Source organism: Acartia tonsa, chromosome 3 (genome assembly GCF_053477335.1).
Source record: "Acartia tonsa isolate MP-2025a chromosome 3, ASM5347733v1, whole genome shotgun sequence".
NCBI lineage: Eukaryota > Metazoa > Arthropoda > Copepoda > Calanoida > Acartiidae > Acartia > Acartia tonsa.
The window spans coordinates 40,506,390-40,530,480 of record NC_137262.1 but is presented as its reverse complement, the minus strand read 5'-3'; the positions used below and the strand labels follow the sequence as shown (position 1 = coordinate 40,530,480).

At 29.6% G+C, this 24,091-nt stretch overlaps 1 protein-coding gene across 3 annotated transcripts in view; it reads right to left on the bottom strand.

The window, feature by feature from the left end:
* LOC145314156 (neuronal calcium sensor 2) overlaps window positions 1-23,046 on the bottom strand; it is an 80,595-nt gene extending 57,549 nt beyond the window's left edge. Inside the window, exons 1-2 of one of the 3 annotated variants that reach the window (XM_080153962.1) lie at window positions 22,735-23,046; window positions 21,663-22,238 (exon numbers count right to left, since the gene is read on the bottom strand). In XM_080153962.1, coding sequence (XP_080010088.1) covers window positions 21,663-21,985 — 323 coding nt within the window. In that variant the 5' untranslated portion in view covers window positions 21,986-22,238; window positions 22,735-23,046. The remainder of the gene's footprint in view (window positions 1-21,662; window positions 22,239-22,734) is intronic. The other 2 variants (XM_080153963.1, XM_080153964.1) reach the window with 2 other exon arrangements.
* Window positions 23,047-24,091: the final 1,045 nt, after the last annotated feature.

The window sequence follows — 24,091 nt, the reverse complement described above, 5'->3', positions numbered from 1 at the left end:
TATTTGTCTTGATTAGACAATAAGGATAACAGCAACACTTAGAAAGAAAGCTCCTAAATCTTTTAAAATGTCAAACAGAAGGATGGAAATTCTGATTAATAAAGGAGGTACTTATAAGGTTTCGAAATCTTCATAAGAAATTTCTGACATCTATCTATAATATACGCTGAGAAAATCACGCTTTTTATCTCCTCTGACCTTAATCCTAAGATTGACAAAAAAAAGAGATTCAGGTAGATTTTAGATATGTACCTACTTTTGATAGCAGCCTAGAAAACCTCGTTCTTCCAAAATATATTTTTAATTAAAAAGTAGATATGCTACTAAAAAGTCATTCTGGACCAATAAATAATCTTGAAAGTAGCTTCTCTATTGAAAAATGCTAAAAAAGTACTATGGTAAAAAAAATAATAATTCCTTGTGACCCTTTGAAATATGAATTTCATCAAAAGTTAGAGATCATGTTTCATTGTAAAAAGAATTAAAAGTTTTTTTGCAAAAGTTTTAAGATAAAGTATATCATTTAAACTTCTAAACTTAAAATTTCAAATGATGACAATTTTATTCTTTTGTAAGTTTCTTTTCCGAGTTTTTTAATTGAATTAATTATTAGTAAACTTTTTTATGTTATTCAAAAAAGTAATTTGGAAAAAAATACAGGATTATTTTTTCTAAAGAAATAATGATGTTAATAAAAGAAAATTATTAGAAGCGCAACTTCTCTTTATGCAAGGTATGTCCTTCCATTTGTACACATGTCCGTAATGAAAACAAAGATAAATGCAAGCACAACAAAAGGCCGTATTAATTAATGTACGCCTAACACATTTTTTTTATCTAGGGACGATTTCTCTTAGAAGATTGGAGGTTCCCTCCCCTTGCCGTTACCAAGATTCTTCACAACAGACACTTTGAAAATTTTATTTATGGATACAGTTTCTAAATATGCCTGAAAAGTTATGCAGGTATAAAAATATTGTGTTATTCTAATTGCTACACCACTCATGGACATAATTTTCATTTTTATCCATAAAAAGATGCTAAGCTTCCAAGAAGAGAAATAGACAATCAAAACCATTTTATTTGTATGATTTCAACTGGATAAGAATTTATTCTACATAATTTCCAGGGATAAAGGGATAGGACAATAGAAATAAAATTTTTTCCAAAAATAATTTTTAATTACCTACTGAAGGCAAAATTTGACAAATTATGGGGTAGGTTTATTTATTATCCATTGTCTTATCCCTCAGTACCTGAAAATATCTGACTGACATGTCAAATATGCCTCATGGAAAAATGAGGCCGTCAAAAAAGGTAGTCTCTCAAAAACAAACTTTCTACAGACATTATAATCTTTGAAGGGGCTTTTATTTAAGACTATGGTATTTATTTCATTTTCTGCAAAGCATTAAATGGTAATTATATTCACATATTAATTTTTCTGGACATAATGTCGACGTAAAGATAAGGCCAAGTTACCCCTAACTGAAAAAACTAAGTTGAAAAGAAGAAATATTAAAATCAAACAAATCCAAAAAATATGCAATTTTTGAGACACCATATTCTCTCCCGTACCAAATGTCAAAGGCTTGAAGGCAGGAGGAGGATGATAGAAAAGGAGAAAAAAAGGATTTAGTAAGAAAAGATTAAAAGGGAAGGGAAGTAAGGATTGAACAAGGGAAGGAAGATGTATGAATGACAGGCACACACACACACACACACACTCACACACATACACACACACACACACACACACAAACACACACACTGACAAGCAAACAAACAATATAAATATTTTTAATACATGATAAAATGCTTGCCATAAAAAATATGATAGTGTTATCTTTAAAAAACTTCTGCATTAATCTGTCATGAAAATGTATCTTTGAATAAATCATAGCAAAATATAGGATACTTAATTTTTCAGTTGTTTTTTTAAAAATAAAAGACTATTTTATTGCAGATTTCCTTTACAAATTTATTAGATGTATATTGTTTATTTATTATATAGTACGACTGTATGTCTTAACAGTAAAATAATTAGTTTAGCATTCACTATATGCATTAAACAATAACATGGTCTATGCATTCAGCCATTCTAATAAAGCTTTATGATTTTCTAAAAATTTTATGTAATCAAAGTTGTCATCCTTGTTCTATACTATAAAAGTACATGATTGCATTGCTATGAACCAGGAAACCCAATTTTCTAAATTGAATTGATAGTCTAATTTTATTTACAAATGTACTTTTCAAATTTTCATAAAAGCATTCAATTGAAAATGAACTTTAAAGCAAAAAATATCTGACATTAAATTAGAAAGGCTTTTAATAAATAATTGTTATTTTACTTTTAAATCAGTAGATATGGCTATTCTATATCATAATACTCTATGCTATCTATAAATATCTTATTCGCTTATCATTACTTAAACAGTCATATTACAAGTTTTATAGATAATCAAATAAACACAAAGTTTTTATCATAAGCATTTACAACTGTAAATAAAGTCTTTATAGTTTAGCCAGATCCTCTCTTATTACAATGTTTTATTTTACACCTTTATATTATAAATAAAATTATATTAAAGACTGTTTAAGTCAATCTATCATTGATATTTATAATGAATAGCTTTAGACATAAGAATATACTTTAAAGAAGCTCAGCAATAACAATCCTACATTAAATTCAAGAACAGTAAATTTTCAATTAAAACCCTGTTTGTAGATTATCCTATTAGCTAATGAGCAATCTAATCTAAAAAGAATATTACCAAAAATGTTTATGAAATTATGCACCAATAAAGCTTAGTAATCCTTGCAGAAGGGTGTGATAAAACTTCCGCAAAATGCAAAATGGACAAAAGTTGCATGTCTGTTGGTCGTGAAATGCCAAGTATTCGTTTTATACTGTTAAAAATATAAGAAAAAATGCCAATGATAAAGTTATGGAAAAGGGGCAATTAATCCTGTGGCAATATTTTGCATAAGACAATATCAAGAAAATATTATGCTGAAGTAATGTTTCACCAAGCAGAGGCAGTTATAAAAGTTTAATCTGCGTGTAATATTTCATCCATTTTTATACAAGATTAAGTTCTTTTTTTCAGAGAATATTGTGAAAGCTATGCATACACAAATTATATAAGAATATCTTCAAAAATCCACGATTTTTTTTAACAAATATGAATTCCTAGTTTTTAGATCATTCCTTATTTTCCAGGGGTAAAATAGGACTATGGATGTAAAAAAATTTAAACCTCTCCACATCTCTTCTCACTCCAGTAATGACAAAGAAAATTACCCCTTGAAAAAAAAACAGAAACAATTTTGAAAAATAGCACATTTTTTGTTATTTTTAAGCACCCTTTTATTATATTTCCAAGAAAATAAGTTATTCATGGGTTTTTATTCTTCTCCAGTCGTGAATTAAAACTCCATTTACATTTTATACAATATACATACATACATTCATAATACTTCGCTACTTGTCTATTATAGAGAAAATACTCTAAAGTCGGCTGGTCTGTCATGTTCTTTTTAATGTATTCTTTATTTTTATGATAAGCTTATTTTACAGATAAGCTATTTTTCAAGTGATTCTTGTCGGTCTGTTTGTTTATAATCCTCTTATGTTAAGTTCAAACATACATTCATACTATACATTTAAATAAACTAACGATAAAATTAACTCTATAATAGATATTTATTGCAAAGTATTTTAAACAGCTTTCTAAGGATATTTAAATGTTAAATCTAAGACGTTAAGTCTATGATTTATATTTAAATATTCGTGGAAAATTTCTGCAATACGATGCTATATATGATTTTTTAGTGTGAATGAGATCCAGTTTCTATCCAGTGGATATTAATCGGTTTTGAAGCCAAACTTGAAAAATAATTCAATTGGTAATTATCGTTCTTGTAAAAGTATAAAGAATATTTCTATATTGGATAATTAATAACTATTACAACTTTTTCAATAGGTATTGTTGTCAGTCTGTGTAAAATATAAATTAAAGGCTTATTCTTTAATATTTTACTATAAAAATATTTATTAAAGCTTATGAAAATTAATTAAAAAAATGCCTCACAGAAATGTTCTAGTTTGAATAAATCCATCAAAATATGAGAAAGTGTATTTTCTTGAAAAATTTATTCATGTTTAAGAAAGCCATTTTTGGCAATAACTCAACCAATTGACAGTCGACCCCTATCATAGAGAAAAAATGTCGTGCTTAATTTGGGATTAGAAAAGCTTTTTTAAAATTGCCTATAAAATGACGTCATACTGGCCTACTATTGGTCAATAAAAATTATACTGGCCTGCCATTGCTAATTTAGTCTGTGTTGTGGACTATCATTGGTCATTTGTATTGAATGACATATTTTTTTATAGGCACTTAACTAAAAAGAGCTTTTTATATAAATTTTAAAAAATTGTGGAAGAGAGGGGGGTTGTTTAAAGGTCCACTAAGCTATATGATGGTTTGTTTTACCCAATTTTGTGTGTCGGGAGAAATTGTAAACATGACAAATTGATCTGCTAACCAAATTTATTTTTTGCTCGTGTATAAAAATCTATTTTTGCTTGATAAAACATTTCATAACATGTTTACTCATTTTGACTTTATCAAATCTACTTAAACGCCATAATTTTCTCATTTGTATGAACGTTTATAAAGGCTTTTAATATTGCCTAAAGATATGACGTCATACAAACCTACTATTGGGCAATTACTGGCCTGCCATTGGTAATTAAGTCTGTGTATCGGCCTATCATTGGTCATATGTATTGTATAACGTCTTTTTTATCATAGGCACTTGTATAAAGTTCAAACGTTTAACTATAAGGGGATAATGATTTTTAAAATAAATAGGGTGAGTACTAGACCGCTTGTGTAATAAAAATAATCTTGGTACTTCAATACTTAGAACTGTTGTCATCCTTGTTCTATGTACCTTTACAACCAGCTTGAAAGACCAACAAAAAAATCAAACATACCTAAAATAAAAAAAAAATATGAAAGATTACGATTTTATTATACAAAACGTTTTAATTATTATATTTGTGTTTTATCTTTGTGACTAAACTCACGTGAAATAGTTAAGATTAACATAGTATTGAAGTCTTAGAATTTAGATACAGCTTAGTGTAAATATAGTTCTTATCTATTGTGATGTTAAATCTATCTAATAATTTAAGTTTAATAAATTAATACAAACAGTCTTTTGCACTATAAAAAAAACTTTTGGAAATTCATATACTATTTATGAATAATTTTTTTTATCAAGTTAGTCGAGTAAACACAAGTTTTTTACGAGTCCATTCTAAAGGATGAGCAAAAAATGCGTAGATTTTTAAAATTCAAATTGCGCGGCTTGTATTAATAGTAGAAAAATGTTACGCATACCGTTAGAACCGCTATGAAGTGTTTTTTTTGGAAATATAAGAACGATTCCTCTGTTGCATATAGTTAGGGAGCTACGTGGTAAAATGTTCCAACTGACTTAAAACTTGACTTGCGAGTAAAATTTGGAACGTGTTACCATCTAGATCCTATATTATTTGTAGCACAGGCACCGTTTTTATATTTCCAAAAAGTAGAGTTCATAACGGTTCTAACGATATGCGTAACATTTTTCTACTATGAATACAAGCCGCGCAATTTGAATTTTAAAAATCTACGCAGTTATTTTTGCACACACTATTCTCTAAAATTTAGTAATATACTCGCAAGTCAAGTTTTAAGTCAATTGGGACATTTTAACGCGAAGCTCCATACCAATGTGTAGCACAGAAATCGTTTTTATATTTCCAAAAAATACAGTTCATAGCGGATCTAACGGTATCCATAACATTTTTCTACTATTAACACAAGCCGTGCAATTTGAATTTTAAAAATCTACGCATTTTTTTGCTCACCCTTTAAAACTGCTAAAAACCCCCAAAAAACAGCAAAAGCTTTAGACGACTATAGGTCAACAGTTCGACGCCCGCACTTTTCTTTTTAAATCTATAAAACCAGCTAAAAAGAATAACACAAGTAAGAAATGAATTAATCTAAAAGTAAATTTATCTTATTTATCTAACATGAAAAGCAAAAATTAGAAAAAGAAATTCATCCAGAAAAGAAAAGAAAACTAAAAATAGTTAATGATTACTCATCAGAAAAATACATACAATAATACACTTTGTATAAGAAATAATTACTCAACAATTAGTGCTAAAAATGTATAAAAATAAAGTTTGTTTTGTAACATAAGAAATTTTATTGCTGCTAAAAAGCATAAATAAATAAATGATATTATGCTTGAAATTAATTTGATTTGTATATTTCAAAAATAAATTCAAATAAACTTAATTTTTTCTAGCCATGAATTTATGACATTTGCTTGGCGCACGTTTGGACAATGTCTTTAAGACCAACAAAAAACTCGCATGCTGTTGTATCATGTATGTCATTACATGACGTAGCACTTATACAGGTAATAAGAATATCATATTTAGTCCAAGTGTGTGTGTGTGTGTGTCTGTGTGTGGCCACTGACCAGTTTAAGGTTTCCTTTATCGGCTTAAAAGTCAAAGGTTGCAATTCTTAAAAATTTTAAGACACATAGAAATATATCTAATACTTTTTTATAAGGGTAAATTATATTATTGAATGTTGAACTGCGCCTATTGAGTTTCCATCCTACGACACTGATCTTAGATTAGGTTAGGTGCAAATCTTTAGCAAAATTAACAGAATGAAATACAGACAAGCAAAAATCAAAAATTCAGACAGATCAAATGGACAGAAATAAAAAATAATTTCTTGGAACTGGTCTCGAGTTGAGGGTCACTGACTTGACAATTCTTTTAACCCTATCTGAATGATACTGAGGGGGGGGGGGGCAGTGTTAGGCCCCTCTTTAAATAACATTAGAGCATAGTTTCGCTGCGTTTTCTTTTATTTCAATAAAATTGTATATAAGTATCATTCACATCTTTTAAAAGACACAAAAGGATTCAACAGGAGTTTAGAGCTAAAATAACTACTCCCCCCCCCCCCCCACTCAGTTAGAGTTAAAGGAAAACTCGGGGAATAATATTGTTTTTGTCAAATATTTCAGTCTTCTTTTCAATATTAAATTGCATTTTTCTGATTTGCAATTTCGTCTTTCACAGTTTTTTGTCGACCTTTCCATCAATCTCTTTCTTTCTTTGTTGAAAGCAATTAATTATTTTCAATTTAATTTTATACTGTCACCGTTATATTTTTGGAAATAAAGTATACTTTTATTTCAGAGGCATGAACAGGGTTTTGCCAGGGGCAACAAAAATTACTCCCCCTTTAAACTAAAAACGAAGGAGGTGTGAGCTATAGGGAGGTATAATTTCAACGGTCAATTTTTTCACCTCACCTTATTTAAGTAAGGTTTGACTTTTTTAACTTGCCATCGATCTTTACTATTTTCGGGGGTGTATCAAGGGGTGTTGACCTCTTACAAAATCAAATTGTCTTAGGAATTTATAAACTGTCTGTTTTTTATATTTTGATATCTAAATGTATGAAATTATAAAAAGGAACTAATTAATTTTAATTAACATTTTTATTTATTACATAATCATTGTTTGAATGTTTAAAATTTATATCAATACATGAATTAAACAAAATTAGAAGGTTATTCGGTCAAGCGTTACCATACAGCATATTAACTACAATAATAGATTTAGTATCCTAGATGGTCATTTCAAAAAGCTTTTACTGGTATATGAAAATTTTAGTTTATATTCATCACATAAGGTTCAATCCCAACATACGATCGACGAAATCTTTGGACAATAAAATTTCCCTAAGCTAAGCGTATCCTAAGAAGTTCAACTGTTTAAATACAGCTGACATTTTTCATGGATGAAATGAAAAAAAATCATTTTCGTACCAAAATGTGCAAAATGTGTGCGGATTTCTCCTCATTTATACTATTGGCCTATTTAAGGGATTAGCCATCTAGAAGTTCCATATCTATTACTACAGTATTACAGAGTATATCAACTACATCACCACCGTAACATATTATGTAAGCAACAACGTTACAATAGGGCAGATAATATTTTTTTCTTCTTTTTAGACTTCTTAAATTATACTTTATTACTCTAGCACTGTTAATGTATCAACAAGTAACATAAATGAATCAACATAATTTAATGTTGATAACATATAGCATGCTAATACTAAACCGATTTTTTTTTTAGAGATTTTGACTATAAAAAGTGGTGTTTTTATTTTTAAAAATGTAGTCAGTTACTGACAACCTAACTTTCTGCCGAAAATAAGCTTATAATTTTGTTTCTCCGCAAAGTAGTTTAATATTGAAATTTGCGTCAGGAGCAATGTAAAATTTTCATATACAATATAAAATGCCGTTTTGAAATGCATACAACTTTTCTTTTATTGAAGCTGAAGGCTTCAACATAGGGTTATTGGGTAAACTTGTGGCAGTCTTTCAGCAGTTATACCGGTGCATTTCTTGCAGGCTTCCTTTGAGGAAACAAGAAAACACAAAACAGGGTCATGTGAAGAAAAGAATAAAAATTCCAGCTGCCTAACTATGCAATACATAATAACAACAAGTGAATGTCTGTGTACTGAATTTAAATATTTCAGGAGTTTTAATTCCGTGCTGTTGCATTGAAATATTTACTTGCTGGGATGTTGGTTAATAGTCAATAAATCAATCTTCGTCAAGTTTATATATAAAAAATATCTGCTTATGGTATCCATCCAATATTTGGGGATAGAAAGATGGACTGATTAGATATCCTCTACCTCCCTGAATGTTCTGTTGCTTCACTTCAAATATTAAATGAATATTTGTTGATAACAACAATGAAAACATAGAAAAGTATGACAAAGCAATAGATTAATGTCTTTGTCAAATTGTTGTCATAAAATTAAAAATAAAAAGAATAGATAGACAGAAGTATATTTTTTGTCACTTCACCCCCTTAAGGTTTACGCCTTCTGGAAAACCCTGTGCACACCACTGAAAATTCTTTTTTGATTAGCAGAAAAGTTAGGAGGTTACATTTAATTCAAATTATCCATCCCTAAAAGCTACATGATAAATTATTCAAATTGATTAGATGGAAGCTGTATGTTTTAATTTATCCTTTAATCTCTCTATAATCTATGAATCTAATCCTATTCAAGTTAAGATTCAGAATACAAGATGCCAACTTTATTTATCTTCAACCGAATATATACTGGAATGGATAGATCAAAGAGTGATAATTTAATCTATCCCCAATTGAAAGTATGTATTTCCTAAAATGTTTTTAAAGTAAAGGATCGTAATTTTGATATTTTTTATTTCATTGACTTGAAAGAAAGCTTAAGTATTTCCAAATGAACCATCCCTGTACCATGATGTATAGTATACTTTAAACATAAATACACATTAGATACACGATTTTATGTTTTAATTCTTTGGCCAAATACTTTGTTTATAAATTGACGAATTAAGATTTTGAATAATGACGATTACATCTCAAAGTAAGTAGCTTTAAAAATAATAACTAAAATAGGAAAGCAGAATAATAGAGTCTTTTTTGACTCGTTTACTATATCCCACTGGGCTAAGCTAAAGTAAATCAGCATAAAAAAAAATAAAATAATTTGCTGTATTGAACGACACCTGCCTGGGTTTTTGTGGATGAATATTTAAATTATATTTATTGCCTGCATCTACCAGATAGAATATATTTCAAAACAACAAACTGTGTAGATTTCAGGAAAGCTTTAAATGCTAGTTTTATTTTTAGAGCAGAGTGTTTTATCTTAGGAAAATATATTTTTCTATCAAATTGAGAAGTCTTATTTTTTTTATCAATGATGACGTTTAAATCATATTTTACAAACAGGGCAAAACGTTTCAACAATTAATGAATCTTTAGAAAAAATTATGGTAAAAAAATTATTTTTTTTTGTGGTAAACTATTTTGTATTCACATTCATTGTTGCAACAAATGGATTTTAAATTAGACGAAATAATTAAAATCAGTCAAATAAAATAGATTAGAATTCTAACATCCACCAAATCATTATATTTAGATGTTGATTTGAATTTAAAATCATTAAAATTTTTATAATAAGAACAACAAGTACAATTATGTTTACAATTGGGTCAGAAAGACGGATGGACCCTAATAATAAGCATCTACACTTATAAAAAGGGTAATTTACAATTATTTATACTTAATAATTTTCATATGGGATATTTTTAACAATAAGTCGTTTACAGCATAATTTTGACTTTTTTGGTTGAAATTATAACAAAGCATTAAAATGATTGATATTATTTAAAATAGATTGTTATTTTGCAATCTAAATGCTTTAAATTGTGCACATTAAACTGAAATTTAAACTATTCTTCTTTTTCTAAATGTCCTTTTTATATGCATGATATCATTTGTATACACACTGGCATATAGCCTGCAGGAGTGCACTAGTATACAATTTATTCAATTAAAGAGTTATTTTCCTTTCCCTCAAGCAATTCTCAATTGCTTAGCCCACACAGTTGTCTTCAACTGGAGCTAAGATTAAAAAAATTACTCTAGAACACAAAAAGTTCATGTTAACTTTTATGTTACATGTCAAAGGTTTTGTTTGTGTCATAAACTAAGAATTAATTGAATTGAATTTTCAATAAATTTACTAAAAAATTATAAAAAAAAATAAGTTAATTAAGACTAATTAAAGGTCGAATTTAGTATCATTAATTAAACCTATTGTCAACTTTGACTTGGGTAAATTTATATAGCTGACTATATTAGCTGATAGCTTTAAAAATAAATCCTACTTCTACTTTTAAAGAACTGTGCCTATTGTTGCTGTGCTGTGCTTAAACAAGAACATTTGGCACAAATTATACAGTGATATGGAAAATGCATCTTACATTAGTTTTATTTTAAAGTCATCATCTGAACAAAAAAAGTTGCATCAATTCAGTTTAAAAAGAATTTAAACATGGCTCGTTTTTAATAAAACTTATTCTGTTGAAAAGAACACAGTAATAGTGTCTGACTGATTATGACGTAACAAAAAAAATTAGCCAATGAGAGGCCACTATAAATTTTACCATTGGTCAATAACGGCCTCTCATTGGCTAATTTTTTTTGTTACGTCATAATCAGTCAGACACTATTACTGTGTTCTGTTGAAAACAATCATACCCAGTCGTATAGCTATAAAGCGAATTTTTCATCCATCGGTCCCCATGATGATACATTAAATTACCAATTCTGTAGATTACGATTAGTGGTTGAAACGTTTGGACACTGAACTTAATGGATCAACCAATCAAATTCAATAATATATATTGATATGCCAACGAATAAGAAATCGTTATTATAAAACTTTGGGTACTAGTGTAATAAACAGGTTAATGTCCCCTCCCTCTATGGATAATATGGACATAATAGTTTGTGTTTCAATATTTATATCGCTATCAATGAAATAGAGTGATAATAATTTAACAAACATTGCCTCATTTGAATTTTTGGAATTGTAAAAAAAAATTACAATTCACTTTTGTGGTAACAATTTTACAATGTTATGTCATCACATGTAAAAAAATGTATTTCAAATAGTACTTCTTAAAAATTAATTTTATTGGCCATTTCAGATTGCTTTCATAGATATTAAACTTGTATTATGCATAGCCATATCGACAGTGGCTTTATAATTTTAATTACTAGACCAACAGGTTTAAATAATAATGTACTAGGATATTTTTCGAAAAATGTTTAAGATCCAGTTATTACTGATTACACTTAGAACACATATATTCTTTACTTAGAGTTATCCACTTGTCCGTCTGTCTGTCCGACCGAGTAACTTATGCTTGCTCACAAATAGGTTATCAGGAAATATTATTTTGCGTTCCTTTTTTGTCATGAAAAAATATTTTCTGTATATGCATTTATATCATCTATCATATTTCTGTTACCTATTCTGAATGTTTTATTTTTAATATATTATAGTCTACTGTTTTATTTCTTGAATATTGTTTGGTTACTGCGTTAATGGTTACATTTATCGCCTATGATCAACTTTTTTTAACAAGTTAACAAAATGTTTGACAGTTAAATCAATAGTACGTCTTATTAGAGAACTTTAAAGCATTTATTTAATTGGATTCAACGACCCAGATACTTGTGTTAATTGGCATCTGCCAAAAACCATGTTGATAAATGTATCACCTAGGATCTCCACAATAGTCTTTTTTTTCTGTTGTCCTATAAGGCTTGATACACATTTACCAGCTGTCAAAAAAATCGCAAAAGGCATTTTTGGCAGCTGCCAAACCTCCCAAAAATATTTTATATGCATTTTATCTTTAATATACAAGTTAAAAAAAATGCATAGTTGATTTTTTTGGAACAGGTTATGAGAACAATACTTTTGGCACGCAGCCTTAAATATTTGCCAATAAAAATTCCAGAACCAGATTTTACTGAACACATTTTTTTTACATTCTAGTTTTGAGATAAAGTGGAAGAAAAATAGTAAAAGAATTTGTATTTTTCTAAATCCTATCCTTACTTTTAAATTCCTTTAAGTTAAAGTGGATTTGGTGCTCAAATATTCGTTGGAAATTGCTTTAAGCAATAAGACTTTGAATTTTTATGCATTTAATGCATGAAACATATAGAGAACTTACATAAAGGTTATTTCATAAAATACATTTGACAAAAAAAGTAGAATTGCATTGATATTTTAAATAGTATGTTTTTCAACATATTTTTTTAAAATAATACACTATTCTAAGGCATGAAGATATATTTTGATTTTAGCAATCATTTTCAATTCATTTTGTCTCTTGTAGAAGTGATCAAGCAATATTTCTATTTTGCTTTCTCATTGACAAAAGGATAATTAATTTTTTTCAATAGACTTTCTGACGATAGATGTATCGAAAACATATTGGTTTTAGTAAAAATAAAAAGTCTTTTATATTCAAAATACACATATAGTAAAACACACACACAAACACACACACACACACAGCAACCTACTTCAACTAGTATGAGAATTTTGTGCAAGCCAAAAGCTTTTACATTCCAAATCTATCCAATCTGCAATTCAAATGGCATAAAAGGTTTATATGCGAATATTCTTCTACACTCCTATTCCCAACAAAATAACGATGGGCAATGACTTCCACATTTGGTCATGTACGCAACATGTTCCATAATAGCAATAACACACAAAATATCATTTGATAAATGGAGATAAACTTGAAGCAAAAGAAAAGGTGCAATTTTTGTTAGTAACAATTTGGAGCTCTGCTAATTCGATAATAATAATTTCGAGGAAGTGAATGAACGTTTTAAATAAAACAGGAATAGGAAAACGGCATCTTAAGACCAAAATTCTTACAGAACTTTTTGGCCATCAAATAACATCATTAGATTATTTTTTGCACTAAGTTAAGATTCTAAAGTTTTTCTAAGTACAATATCCCTCAACCCAAGATCTATTCAAGATGGAGTACATATAAAACGTATTTAACAATTCTTTTCATATTATACTTTCTGGCCCAGTTCGTTTTACTACTTTTTTTTTGGACAAATTGTAAAATGTTTTTTGGTAGAAAAACATGTTTTACATTATAGTCTAGGAGTTGAATCTTTTTTTATAAAATATTGAAAAAAAGATATAAACTTCTCCCCTACCCACAAAATAAAGATTTGGCTTCATTGAGTAGTGTATTAAACTGACATATCAATCTAGAAACTAGTTTAAGAGTTGCTTCGCTACTAAAACTCTAATTAAAATTAAGCCAATATAAACTGAATAAACAAAAACACACAAGAAAATTACTTAATAGAACTTAAACACTTCCCGTATGCTAAATAAGATAATTCTATATGTAAATTGAATGCTTTTTATGACCTTAATTGAGATGCTGTCATTTCAACAATCATTTTATTAAGATTAAAACCCGCATCATGCATAAACAAGCAAGGACAATTATGCCCACTTGTAGCAAAGATTTTCTAAAAGTTATTATATTGTTAATTGAACGAGTTTACAAAAAAAAAACTTTTTGTAATTGTTTTGTATGTTTGTGAAAAATTAAAGATAAAGATAAATTTAAACTGACGAACACACACAATTTATAGAAGAGCTTCGACTCAAAGACACGTACTTACATAAAACATTCAAAAAAACAAACACACACACACACAGATATCCCTATTGAAAATATAATAATTCACTCAAACACAAAAGGACATTTAATTCTGTGTGGAGCCGCTCTCAATTGATTTTCATTTAAGTTGACTAATGCTCTGACATTTTAAATTATCACCACTCACTTATAACATATAACTTTTATAAAAGGCCATGCTACAGATTCAATAATTCAACAAACTAAATATTATTTGGAGATAAAATTGCAATCATTGGCGTCTCACTCAGATAATTTGAACCTTACAAGGCCTGTTTTTTTTCCAGCCCTCTCGACTAAAACCTGCGCACGCCACTGATCGAAAGTACAATGTAAAATACCAAATTACCATCCCAAAAACAATTTTTTTGCTGAAAGTGTGTTGTGCATGTTACTTAAGAACGCCTTCAACCCACCCCTTAAAAGTAAATAATGGAAGGGCGAGTTACCCCATTGAACCCGCTATTTGTAACAAAATAAAATAAATACAAGAGCAACTTTGTCTATATTAGCATTTAGATTGCTACTTGTCTTTTAGATCTTTATTTATTTATTATTTTAGAGCTTGTTCAGTTTTAAAGGTCATTTCCACAAGACACTTTTAAAAAGGCAATTAATAGAAAAGTCCCTATCGTCATAAAAGACACATTTGTCTTGCTAGTAGCGAAGCTTCTCTTTAATTATGTTTATGTCGTAATAAACATATAACATTATAAACAAAGATTTCCCAAGTTAGAAGTTAATGTTCAAGCACTTAAATATAGGGTAGCCGTAGCCGTAAACATGTAAATATTATTTAATATACTACCCAAAGGAATCTAAGGATAGGACAATGGTCGATAAAGTAATCATACCCTCAGTTCTCATTATCTGTAAAATTTGGGTGATTAATTTAGTCGTCATTGCAATTTCCCTCCCTGAAAATCTCTTATCAAACATAAAAACAAATATAAACTAAATTATGGCAATTTTCCGGAAAAAATATGATTTAGTAAAATTTATGATTGTAAATGTTAAACAATTTATATCAAGACTTGTACAGGGATAAGGGGATAGAATTAAATAATTAGTTTTTCACTTATTCAAATCAATATCTGAACCACCAGATAACCACATTCCCCTTTTTTAAAAGCGAAGCTTTTCTATAATTAGGGTCGGTCCGAACGTACGTCCGTCCGTCCGTCCGTCCGTACGTCCGTAACGGATAGCTTTTTTCGTTAATTTTGGCATGTTAGAATTGTCCTATCGATTTCAAATTTTGCATGGTGATTCCTTTAGTAGTTAGGTACGATTTAGAAAGCGTAGCAACTCTATAATCATCACCAAAATGTCCGTACGTCCATTTTAAACATGTTCATTTTTTTACTTTTTTAACAACAAATTTTTATGTGATCTAATCATCCGATTGATCTGATTTTTGGTATATTTATTCCTGGGACAACAAAGTTTAATTTAATAAGCGAAGCAACTCTATAATCAAGTCCTAAAAATGTAAGTATGTCCATAAACATTATCCTGAATCAAGCAGTTTTTCAACAAATTTACTTACAATTTTGCTTTGACTCTTATACATTTATATTATGATTATTCGTTATGACACTATACAAGTGTTAATGTCCGTTTGTCCTACCGTTTCAGTGCTTCGCTTTTATGGATGTTTTCATCCTTGTTACAATAATTTTTGAAGAAAAAATATGTTTCCAGTTCCAGATGCGGTGTCCTATCATGCGATACTATCCCTGCGCGGCTTTTCGAAACCTTACTTAGCTTAAAATAAGCAACAAAATTACGTTTTAATTCAAAATCTTGTTTGTGCAATTTGCAATTGCAATTTGAGGGCGACTGCCAACAATTCCTGCGAAAATCGGCCGCAGCTTCTCACGCGGCTGCCTAATTATTCATAATCAGGGATCGGAAGCCGCGCGTAAGCCGCGTGTAAGCCTTACTGAAATCGTCATTTTATCACTATAAAATTTAGCTGGATGTATAAAACTGCTCTTTGGCAGACAATCCTTCTTTCTGAAATTTATTTTTCTGCTTACAAGCAGGTTTAAAACTGAGGCTTATGCGCGGCTGAGGCGCGGCTTCCGAACCCTGTTCATAATTATGAAATTAAAGGGAAGGGTCAATTTATATCCCCTTACATCCCTGAAAAATTATGTGCAATGCTCTAGAACATGAAACATGATTCATTTCAATTTATTTTTCTTCAATTTTTGCATCTACAGAAACTACTTACACAAGATAAACTTTAGAAATAAATATTAAAATTTGATAGAATTTATAAAGATCATTCATATTCCACAAAAATGTACAAAAAAAACTGTAAGATATATTCATTTTAACAGTTGAAATGCATAAATAATGCTTAAAGAAATCTTTTTAAAATTAGTTAGAAAAAACAGCTTTTTTATTGAATATAAAATTAAAACAAAAAACAGAAATAAACAATCATATTTTTATTGGTATTGGCCACATTAATGTAAATTAATATCTTATGCTTTCAAATGCCTATAAAACAAACTTTTTGATAAACATTTATAAAAAATGTAATAAGATAAGGCTTAAATAATATTAATCTAAATAATTTATAATTACTGATGGATTATAATACTTTGTGCTTGTGGGAAATATGCATGAAATATTAAATTTATCTTATTTTGTCTTTTGAATATATTTAAAGGGAGGGATTTTTCATCTAAAGAAAAGTTTTTTAGAGACAATTACAGTATGTTTATGTTATAAAGACAAAATATTTTGTATTAATACTGAGTATACTTATACTACTAATTATCTTAGAATTTACAAAATGTAAGAGAAAAACTCAAATTCTCCTATATTATTAGGCAATTTTATTCTCTATTATTACTAAGTTTGTTGCCTAAATGTCTTTTTATAAAAGTAACAATTTGAAAATTTGGTATATATAACTTAAAAGATAAATACTAAAAGCCTTCTCTGTAAGCCATAAGAAAGTAATAAATAAGTCTTATTATTAAACAGTAAACTAAAAATGTAGTAAATGTAGGCTTTGTTTTTGTTTTACAAGACCAAATGACTTTGTTTTTTTCTTCTAGATTTTGTTAATTTGTTAATGTTTGTGTGAGTGTACACTGTACAAAATAAATCCAAATTATGGCATTTATTTCAAATTCTGTGCTTTTATATTTTTATTATTTATTTATTATTATTTTTATATTATTATTTACTTTCATTAGATGAAGAGGTTTTGGTCAGCTCATACCAATAACGAAATTAATTCGGAAAAAAATCACGAAACCTATACGTGTTTTTCAGCTGTCGTTGGGGGGCAACACATCGTAAAATTGACGACCTCTCCATTTGCCCCCCAAATATTAATTTAGATTTATTTTGCTTGTTGGTTATACCTTATTCCTGGGTTTTGGTTGTTATTTGTTTTATGGAAAGCTGAATGAAGGCTAAATTAATTGGGAAAAAAGTTCTTAATATTAAGAATATATTTTTTAGAGTGTAGATTGGTGAAAACTCAGCGACCATGTAAATTTAATCAACGACAGTTAGATAAATTTCAGTTCTTTATAAGGTAGTATAGCTACTCTATAGTTACATCTGATTCTTTGAGCGTATTATATTTTTTTCTGAATATAACATAAGCTTATTTTATTTTAATTATAAAGATTACGGTTTGTGTTTTATAAAAAAAAAGCTGCGCTTTCTATGGACATAACTGTCCTTATACTACAATTATTATATCATTTACAAATTTAAAATTGATTTTTTTAAATCAGATTTGTCAATTAAATGCCAAATAATAATCATGTAATTTACCTTTCAAAAAAAGCAATTATCATGTTTAAAATAAATGTTCATAAACATATAGTTAAAATAAAACTTGTTTTATGTTTTCATTCGTTTAAAATCGCCATTATGGCCATTATGGATCGCAATGATTACATAAATAAAGTAGAATCGGAACATTTAAATTCTAAAATTACCACTCAAGATGGTACCTGCCTACCAGTCTATCGACGTATTGATCCGAGCATGGTTAAAGTACATTTTTGTAAAATTAAAGAAACTGTTGAACAAGCAGAAAATAGGGGATTAATAAACAATGAGTTAGCCGCGCAACTTTTGCCGGACCAACCATCTGAGGCACGCGCGTACGCGATGCCTAAAGCACATAAACCTGTTGCTGATGGAGAAAAACTACCCCCAACACGCCTAGTTATTAGTGGGTGTGCATCCAATACAGAGAATATTTCCCACTTTGTAAATCATTATTCTAAACATATTCCAGAGCAAACTGATTCTTTTATTCAAGACACACCTGATCTTTTAAGGTTTCTGGAGGAAGCAAATAAAGGCCCAGATATTCCAAGCAATGCAATTTTAGTCTCAATTGATGTAGTAGGACTCTATCCTAACATCCCTCAAGATGAGGGAATAGATGCTTTTAGAGAAGCCATGCATGAACCTAAATATGGCCAATCAAGTATGTGTATAAATTTTATAATAACACTTTTGCAATATGTGTTACAATTTAACAGCTTCATTTTTAATGAAAAATTTTACCTTCAAGAGTGGGGTACCAGTATAGGTACAAAAGTAGCCCCAACTTATGCAAATATTTTTATGAATAAACTAGAAACCGAAATGCTTAAAAAGTTTAAAGGAACGCTTCCGGCCTTTTGGAAACGTTATATTGATGATATTATATGTCTATTTGTTGGAAATGAAAATGATTTGTTAAAATTTTTGACTTTTATTAGTTCTTATCATCCTACTATTAAATTTACATGTGAATATAGATTAAATGATGTTATCGTTAAAACCAAATGGAAAAATGGCAACCTTGATGTTAATAGATTACCAATTGGAAATGTAAGACCTAGGTCAATTGATTTTCTTGATTGTACAATTTGGATTAATGATCTTTGTAAATTTGAATGTGATTTATTTACAAAAGATACAGACAGAATAACTTATTTAATGCCTCAAAGTTGTCACCCCAGTTTTATTTGTCGCAATATACCTTACTCTTTAGCATACAGATTAAAAAGAATTTGTACTTCAAATGAAAATTTTCTGTTAAGATTAAATGAACTCAAAATAAATTTATTAAGCCGTGGTTACAATGCCAAAATTATTGTAAATGCCTTTGACAAACTCAAAAATATTCCACGCAGTAAAACTTTAGAAAAAGTAATTCATCCAAAACAAAATAATAGAGTAATGTTTTCTTTAACTTATGACCCAAGAATTATAAATGTAAATGATAGTATAAAAAAGCACTATGTTATTGCAAATAAGGATCCCAGTTTTAAAATATCTTTTCCGAAAATGCCTATGGTTGGGTACAAAAGAGCACGCAATTTAGGCGATCACTTGATCCGTGCTAAATTGTATCCCATCCATAGGTATGAAATGAGAAATAGAAATGGTTTCTTTAAATGTAGTAAACGAGATATTGGTTGTGATTTGTGTAACCATAGTCAAAACATAACAGAACATGTTGCTAGTCATTCAAAAAAGAAATATCCTATAAAATCTAAAATTAAATGCTCTGATAGTTATATTATTTATTCAATTCAATGTAAAAAATGTGATATGCAATATGTAGGCCAAACTACGACACCTGTGTGTAGACGCTTTAACAGCCACTCATGGGATATCATAAATAAAAAGAATGAGAAACCTGTACCAAAGCATTTTAACAGTAGAAACCACTCTCATTCAGATATGATTTTTACACCTTTTGAAAAATTAAATAAAAAAGATAAAACTTTATTAGATGTTCGTGAAAAATATTGGATTTTAGAAAAAAATACTGTAATCTTTGGATTAAACAGAAATTATTAATTGCCAGTTGCAACCTTAAATTTTTTTCTTGTACCTCCTTTTTTTTGTCTTTATTATATATAACATTTTTGTAATAGTTATTTAACCCTTTAAACAGATGATTTTCAACAACCACCCAAATTTTGACCATTTTGACCGCCTGTATTGTTATCAAACTAATCTTCCCCCAAAAAACTCATTCTATTCTTGACAATGCACGAAGATACTGCTAAATTTTATGTGAAAAAATGTATATAAATAACCATGTAAGTTGTTTTATTTTATAGAATTTTTTTATTACATATTTTAAATTTACATAGTCCTGTTGTTACTACGCTTTTTGTTGATATAATTGTCCTTGTTTCTTTAAATTTTGACCATTTTGCTAAAATGATTTGTTATGTTATTGTGTATATAACCATTTCTTATACTTTTTTGTGAAAAAAATTTAATATTTTTTAGACCCTGATGATGTTTATGCCAATAAACGAAAAATTTCGGTGCCTGATGTGTTGATTTTTATCCTTGTTGGGGAATAGAATAGTTGGTGCGCGTCCTTTTTATGAATATACTCGTTTAAAATGAAATTGAAAACAAAAGAAAAAGTGGAACAATTTTTGCATTATTAAGTCGGCAATAACAACCTATCAATCAATTAGTATATAAAATTTAATAATTCATGACTTCTAAACTGATTGAGTTCTCCTTTTTAGGGAAGCTTCTAAGGGATCCCGCGATGGTTTTAGACTCTTTTATATTTAGATTTATTAATCAGACGAGTTTAGGCTATTTTTCTGCCACCTTTCATAACCCATTGAATGCAGAGCCATTAGATACTAAGGGCGGCGCCGCAAGTAAATTAAATAGGAAAAAATCCAACACATTTTTATTGGATAATATTATTTATTTTAAATTATAGTAAATTTCCAATAAAAGAATGAAAGAGGTATGAAGTAGCTGCGCTAATAAGAACAATGTCTCGGCGAAGCAATTATTAATTAGTTTTTGTTGGATAATGTGTAATTATTTCTTACAAAACTTTTTGCAAAGGTTACCACTAGGAGGGACAAGGGATATATGATCTGAGAAAAAAATATATGTTTACTGGCAAAATGTAGGCGAAAATTAGATTTTCTTAGAGTGGCTTCTCCCCAATCTTAAAAATAATATAACAACATTGAATGTTTTTCTCGTTATCAATTATGAATTTGGTACATAAAATTGATTGAAATGAATCATTACCAAAAAAAGTTATTACTAATACAACTATGTTCAAAAGTAGAGCTGAAAACATTAGATTATATCACAGTAAACTTATTTATCTTGGCAGATAATGTCAATAAACCTATAAATATGACATTTGGGAATATTCAAATGGAAGCGAAGGTTAATTTGACCCAATTTTAAAGTATAATTAATGAAGGCGTAAAAAAGTTTATTTCTATTTGAAAAACAAATAATACTTTGAAACTCAATAAATTATTAATTAACCAATGTGCATACAGACATAACACCCACATACACACACACACACACACACACACACACAAACACACACAAGGCATGATGATTATATAATAGACACACACTCTTGTACTTAATGTCTGTCCTACCTGAAGGCCCACTTGAGCTTCTCCTCGGGGGTGCCGGCTGACGTCACATCAATGGCGAGCAGGAACTCTCTGAAGTCGATAAATCCGTTCTTGTCGGTGTCGAAGGTTCTGAACACGTGGTCGCAGAACTGCTCCGCGTTGCCCGAGGGGAAGAACAGCTTGTACATGTCAACAAACTTGGGCGGCGTCAGACGGCCGTTGGGGCAGTCCTGCTTGAACCCCTTGTACCACTCCTTTATCGTGTTCTCGTCGTAGCGTGTGTGGCTCTTGAGGAAGTCCAGATCCTCCTGGGACAGACCCTGCTTGCTCTTGATACATCCCATCTTGACTTTTTATATGTTTTTTTTCTGTTGATTCTATAACTAATTAAATAACAATTTATCACGCTTTTGTCACAAATGTGGATGAATCACACACTGTATCAACAACACTGTACTGTTATCACTGTGTCAGGGGAGATGTGAGGGAGTGCAGGGGGTGGAGGTGGGGTGGTGCAAGTTGAGCGGTCAACTGGCAGTGCTGCTACAGGGTCAGTCTGATAGCACAAAGTAACTCAAACCAGGTCAATCAACTTGTCTTAAATAATAATTTTATACAATTTTACTTTTTTATTGTAATAAACATAATATAGAACTAACTAATAGCCTTAAAGAATGTGGCATTTTAAAGAATATATCATTAAAGGTTTTCCTAGTAGTAAAAAAATAATAAGCTAGACCATTAGCACACATATAATATATATTAATATACATGATTATTATATACACACATGTATATTATTGTGATTTCTGTTAATGATGTGATGAGAGGGGGGAATGGCATACAAAATAATGTGACAAAACTAGAGAATTTTAATATTTTTGCTCTTTGATGTATTGTTAATTTTCATACCAACAAAACACACAAATAAACCATTTTCTAACTAGAAAAAATATATAACACAATGCAAAGAAACTGTAGGGACATGGCAGAGAAAATTTGAAATATGTCACTTTCAGTTTGTATATTACATATTATATTACACAAATTATCATAAAAACTAATAACATGTAAAATTGTATAAAATGCTGACCAGTTATAAAAACTTCATGGATTACTTTGGGTATATTTTAATAAGCAGATCTGTGGCTGCCAAGGCTTGCAGAACAAGATCTCTAGTATACAAAGCTAACGAGAGTCAAATATAGAGAGAGAGAGAGGTGTTGCGTCCCTCTGTGATTTGATTCTTCACCCACAGACTTTCAGACTATACTGGAATATTATTGAGGGGGTGGGTGTGCGCAAGGGGGGCAATGGGTGGGGTGTTACAATTTTAGGGGGGGAAGTTATGGGGAAGAGAGCACAGAAAACACACTCACACACACACACACTCGCACACACCAAAGAGTGTGGAGCTCAGCACCACCAACGCCGCCTCCTTCTTCTTCCCACCACACACACACACACACCACAACAACATCAATCTCTCTCCTATTTCCTGTCTCTCTCTCTCTCTCTCTCTCTGTTGTTCTCCCTGACTTTGTTGTTGAATTCCACTTGCTACTAGTGAGTGAGTGTGGTGGTGCTGCTGACATAACACTTGCAAGCCATTACCATCTCTCTCACTCCCTCTCCTCCTCTCTCAGTAACACTCACACACACACCAAAACTCTGATAGCACACACACAGTGTAGTTGTGTACCACCAAATCTCCTCTCTCTGAAATAAGAGTTACAACCATATTACCATTCCCCCTCTCCACCCCCCCCCCCACTCGCACAACCGTAACCCCAAAGCATCCTCGAATTTTTGTCTCTCCTCTCTCAATCCCTCTCATTTCTTTATTTACTAAGTATATTTGCGATTACTTTTATTTAATGAAATCTTCCAATTTTTAACATGTACAAAACGGCCTGCTTAATTGCTTCAAGATCCATGTCAGATCTATATAGGAAATAAATGTCTATAAACGAGCTCAAGTTTTCCAAGGAATATATGATTAAAACTCATAGTGCTCCAATAATCCATAATAAACTCTCATTGCCCAGAACGATAAGACCCATTATTTTACTTTATTAAAAATAAATTCATTTTTTTCATTTCATGTTGCTATTTACCTTATATTGATGTATTTAATTTCTAATCATAAAAAAGAAAATTTAAATTTATAATATGATAAATTTAAGAAAACTATGTTTTAAAAGAATTCGATTGTGGCGACATTTTGTGTGTTCAAATATTAAACTAAAATTGTAATCATCATCATTAACCCTTTGGTGATGGTAATGTAAAGAAAAAAATATAATTTAAAAAAATCATTTAAATTATTAAATATTTACTTTCTTTTAGATAGTAATGCCGGGTGAGGAAAATAGATTTATTGAGAAATAGATATGCATATAGAAAACTAGCCAATAGGGAGATAATTATATCGAGCCAACTCTAGTAAT